The following is a 5,482-nucleotide window of genomic DNA, read 5'->3' as shown; positions in this document are numbered from 1 at the left end:
AACCTACAAAATCTACAGCCATGCTCAACAGGATAGATAATTCTATAGAATCTCAACCTACAGTGGATTCTACACCTTCTAATGAGTATATAGATAATCTTTATGTTATAGATAGATGTGGTGGTGGTTATTAATTAATTTTCGAAGATCACTATATTCAAAATATTTTCCGTACGCTGTGGTTTTCCGTACGCACGCTGGTACGCACGCTGTGGCACACTCACTAGAGAGAGTGAGTAAGCATGGCACGGTTATATGGTTTCTACGCTAACGCCGCAGGTGTTTGACCGCGGTACAACCACCACGGCTCATGGTATGTATATACATCACTATGAGCGCAACCATTTGGCAAATAGTTAAGTTAGCTTTTGCTATAGATAATTTAATGGACATAGTATTATTTTATCATATTTATTTGATGATATAATTTTTGACAGTTAATTAATGTAGTTCATCACTTTTTTATTCATATTATATTCTACGATATGATTTACAATGTTTCAAAGTTACTATCAACACTTCAACCTATAATGAAGAAAAAAGAATAGTGAAAATATATTTATTTTAACTTCTTTAAAAGTTAAATACTTCAACTTCAAAGTCAAAAATTAACTTAGAAGCTACTGGTTACATATCTAATAAACAATATTTGTATCTTTATATTGAGATTGAAAATTAATAGTTTATATTATATAGATTAATTAATAATTTAATATCGATTCATTAGCCGGGCCCTTCTGTTCGTATGGTAACATAGCACTATAACCACGAGGTTATCTATAGCAAAAGGTCAACGTAACCATTTGTTAAATGGTTGCGCTCATAGTGGTGTATATACTTGTGGGAGTGGTGCTGTGGCCCGGCCCACAGCGGTCATGGCTATTTTTATCCCACCGGTTATATACACGGCAACCGCCAGCCGCAGCATAGTATAGAAACAACAATTTAATATAACTACAGTTGACTATATATAAAAATAAAGTTATTCAAACATTATATAAATACTCCATATAACGATGTGACGGTTCGCCAGCGGCTGAAAATGGCCGTTTTCGCGGCTGCTTTTGGCCTCCTGCCAACCGCCCAACCTCAATCATCACGTGAATATATCCCCACGGCCCCGACGCTTCCCTCCACGCATGGCCACGATTTTTGAACTTGCTGCGTTTTTGCGCGCTTCCAAGCACCCTCATTCACCCACATTCACCCACTGCCCTTCTTCTGGAAGGAGGGGGGGGAGCCGTTTTTGACGCTTCACTCCGTCGGTTTTGGCTCCCCCCAAGATCATGTTGTTCTCTCTGCTTCCAGTCCCCGTCACCCTCATCATGCCGTCTACGCCTCCTTTTCCTCCCCTCCTTCGCAGCACTACCCAGCCAGTTCTATCCGTGAAAGTGTCTTAAGTCATTCATTACTTGTCCTGTCCCTCTCTACTGTCGGCTCTCCTTGGGCCGCCCTGATCATGGCGCCTCTGTCTTGTTTGGCCGGACCTGACAAGCAGAGCAGCAGCAAGACGGATGTTTTAGCCGCTCTGGATTCTCTCTCCACACTCGATGCCATTTTTTCAGACAGCGGGTATGAAAGTGGCTCCGTCAGCGACGATGAAGACGACGACGACGGCCAACTTCCCGCCGAACACTACCTGGCTTTAGCAGAGAGCCTTGATATCGCTCAGCTTCGACAGAAGCGGTACAGCCCCAACACCCAGGAAAAACTCGACGAGACCCGCGATTACTGGGAGAGGTAGGCAGTGGCTCGTTTGACCCTTAAACCGTGTTATAAGCTCACCAGTGGTGCTGGGCAGGTATTGTCGGCACATCAAGGCTAACGCAGAGCGGCAATGGGTTCGGATCTCTGATTCAGAGGAGACGGTTCGCTTCCTGTATGCGTTCTTCAGTTGGCGGTGTGATATCCGTCGTGGCAAGAACAATCGATACTGTCCGGGCATTAAATGCAAAAGCTCGCTGGAGACATTTTGGAAGTGGTGGCACCTTGTCCTCAAACAGGAAACAGCATCGGGACTAAACAAAGATACGATTGTCAAGGTGGAAGATGTGAGCACCCTCTCCTCAGGTCACTCAACCAGGAGCACCACTAATCTCTCGCAGGTTGTTGCACAGGTGGCCACAGAAAAAAAGCTGGCTCTTGTCGGGCGGCCGAAGAAGAACATGTATATCGAAGATGTTGCTGAGTTCGCTCGAGTCGTCCTCACCACCACTGAGATGACATTTGTCTCTGGTTGGCAGCGCATTCAAATGCTTTTCTTCCTGCAGCTTGCAGCCATCACCGCCAGCCGTCCTTCGGCGATCCTTCATCTTCGGTATCGAGACATCATGCTAACCCTGATCCGAGTTCCTGACGGTGGACGCCCCCGATTGTTCATATTCTTAAAACCAGAGTTTACCAAAAGATTTCTTGGAAATAAGGCACCGTATGTGTTTCTGATCCTCGCGGCATGGGCTGGTTGACTGACAGAATTGATAGGAACGAGTTTAAGATTCCGGAAATCATCTTTGACCCGACCCTGGTTCTCAGCCCGCATATCTGCCTGCTGACTATGCTCTTTCACCTTGGAGGATTCAAGTCAATTTCAACTACTGGACCAGTGTTGGATTCCGCAGAGAAACTCTACAGCGCCAAAGTGCTGGATGGCAAGGGACAGCAGCCGCTGCTACTAAAGGATGAATTACTAGATAAGTTTGTGTTTTGCCAGACGGAGCTGACATCCACTGGATTTAAAATTTGCCTGGATCAGAGGATGACTGCATCCATGGTGAGTTCCCGGATGCGCCGAGCCGGTGAGATCACGGGCTTTGAGGAGGTCGCCCACCCGTACAACCTCCGCTACGCTGGAGCTAAGGCATTTAACAACAGCGGTAAGTACCCCTCCATTTTCTTCATGTTTCAGTCATGTCGGAAGGCTAACGATGAACAGAGGAAGTTACGGAGGCTCTTCAGAACGTCATGCTCCAACACGCGGATATTCGCACCTTCGTCAAGCATTATCAGGTGGACGTCGACGTTGACGCGCAGGGAATAGTCCGGAAAACAGGCTCCCAAACAGCATTGGTGCGATTTGCCTGCTCGATGAGTGCATCAATCGACCCCAACCGACCGTATAAGCTCTCTCCAGAAGAATCAAGGTCCCTCAACTACCTTCCAGTTGTCCTTGGCCGGCAGGATACTGTCCAGAAGCGCAAGCGGGAATTGGATGACCGTGAAGCCGAGTTAGAACGTGCCAACAAGGTGTGCAAGACTGCTTTAGGGCATCTTGACGATAGAGTACTCGCCGAGTCCAACCCCGAGGTGCTGGAGAGACTGGAGGTTTTCCGTGATCGGACAGCAGAAGCAAAGTCGGTGTACAACAGCGCTGTCCGTGAGCTGCGTAACGAGAAGCAGCGGCAGCGGAACCGACGGATCCGTGAGAACCTTGAGCGCTATAAGAATGAGCAACCTGTGATTGACCTTGAACGACAACTGGCCGGGAAACTGGTGGATACCAAAGTCATGGACACTTTCGAGCACGAGGCCTTCATGCCTCCGGAGCACTTGATGTTTGTTGACTGCATGCTGACCATGCCGGGCGCTAGTCTTGAAGCGGAATATCAGCGGAGGATCAACACAATCAACGCAGGGGTCGCATTCTGTGGCGTGGAGGAAGGGCGGCCCTCGCGCCGGCCCGCGCGCCGGCCCGCGGTCGATGATGACCCTTATCCTCCGACCAAGCGGCAGAGGTGCTTGGTAAAGGATTTACCCGAGGTCCTCTTGCACCAAGCAATGGAGTCTGTGCAGGCCAAGCCTACAGCTGAACAGCCTCAGACCTGCTTTCGGCCTCGCGTTTGCTTTCTCTGCGTTGGGAATCCTAGTTGCTCGCTGAAGGACCGCATTAAAAAATACGCAACATCCGGATCACTTACAAGGCATTTTCTACGAAGGCATATCAACCCTCCATGGCCGGCCGCTGGGGTTGAGTGCAATGTTTGCGAGGGGAAGGTGCTCCCGGCCAAATCTGTTCTTCTCAACCATGCAGAGGACGCCCATGGAACTGTTGTGCGGGGTCGCGCTCGGGAGAAACTGGCGTTAGAATATCAACGGAGCCTAGAGAACTAGTTTTGTAGTATAGATATATGTATATATATATGTAATAAAAGGAGTTGCAGTCCTCACACATCATGGCCATGCTCACTTACTCAAACGCATGCTATATCAAAACACAAACGAAATGCAAGTCAGGCTACATTGCCCTATCAACATATACACTGAATCCGCATTAGTTCATATCCCTCCACTAATACTCTTGCTACAAAATGCCAAAAAACCTAAGTCGCCATCTAGAACTATTTGATTCCTCATTTCAACTGAGAATGCCAGTTGATGAGGTTGGAGTTGGAAAGTTGGGGGCAGCAGAGCTAGCCAGTGTTCAAGGAAGCGGATGTGGGCAGCGTTGCTGCCGTTAAATGGTGCCAATCAATATTTGCCATAATCATGGATTCTGTGTCTCTGATCCCAAGAAGGCGGCGTGCGCGAATGGCGGTTGCATTATACTCCGATGAAAAGCAAGCAAAAGTTGAGAATTTCATCTATGCATATTTGGCCATTCTATGCGCGCCGCACTGTACCAATCAATGAAGTCCCCACCATCTTCAACCCATTTTATTTCACAAAATACGATTAATCTCACAGCGATCCATCGTATCTTGAAACTGGGCATCTTGTAGTTCTTGAATGATGAGTGGTTGCTGCTGGAGTTCCTTCCTACGCAAGGTGTCTAGATCTGGCCACGTAGATCGTTTAGATGAAGTTAATCAGCCCGCCGAATAATGAAGCCATTCCATTTTTATATTAGCAAATGCGGACACGTGTCACTAAATTATTAGTTTAGATATGAAAACATGAATTCGAAACCACACTAAGCTCTTTTTGGAAAGTAAATCTAGCCTAGGCTTTCATCTCACCCCATAGCGATCCATCATGTTTTGAAACTGGGCGATTGTAGTTGTTGAACTATGTCCGGGTAGCAGGGGTGTTCAGGGCCGATCGTTTTGAAAGTTAATCAGCCCCACTGAAAAATGAAGCCATTCCATTTCTATATTAGCAAATGCAAGCATCACTAAATTACTTGTTTACAAAAGAAAGTATGTGTTCACCCTGATATTTCTAGCCACCATGCAATTGAGAGTACCCCTGCCACAAGAAATTCTTAGAATTAACTTTTAGAGAATTGGCTTGCAGATCCTTTTGACATGCAGATCTTTTTGACATGCAGATCCTTTTTTGCTTTTTTAATAGTTAATTTAAGCTTGCAGATATTTTTTCATGACCCTGTTTCTTTCTATCTTTTTACGCTTGCAGTCGTTTTAAGCTTGCCAATTTTCAAAAAATTTTAAACATAGCTGATATTCCCCAAGAGGGGCTTCATCACACTGTCATCACAGATTCGGAGCTTTATGCATCAGCCCCCAGCGCGAAATCTGCGAAGAAAGAG

At 46.6% G+C, this 5,482-nt stretch overlaps 1 protein-coding gene across 1 annotated transcript; it reads left to right on the top strand.

Annotated features, from left to right (window-relative positions):
* Positions 1-1,459: 1,459 nt before the first annotated feature.
* HCAG_08922 (conserved hypothetical protein) lies at positions 1,460-4,107 on the top strand (the record flags this gene model as incomplete). Its single annotated transcript, XM_001536037.1, has 5 exons — positions 1,460-1,740; positions 1,802-2,051; positions 2,118-2,428; positions 2,482-2,873; positions 2,933-4,107. The coding sequence occupies 5 exons, from the start codon at positions 1,460-1,462 to the stop codon at positions 4,105-4,107; spliced, it is 2,409 nt and encodes an 802-aa protein (XP_001536087.1).
* Positions 4,108-5,482: the final 1,375 nt, after the last annotated feature.

Source organism: Histoplasma capsulatum, genomic scaffold (assembly GCF_000149585.1).
Source record: "Histoplasma capsulatum NAm1 scaffold_14 genomic scaffold, whole genome shotgun sequence".
NCBI lineage: Eukaryota > Fungi > Ascomycota > Eurotiomycetes > Onygenales > Ajellomycetaceae > Histoplasma > Histoplasma mississippiense.
This window is presented reverse-complemented; position numbering and strand designations above follow the sequence as displayed.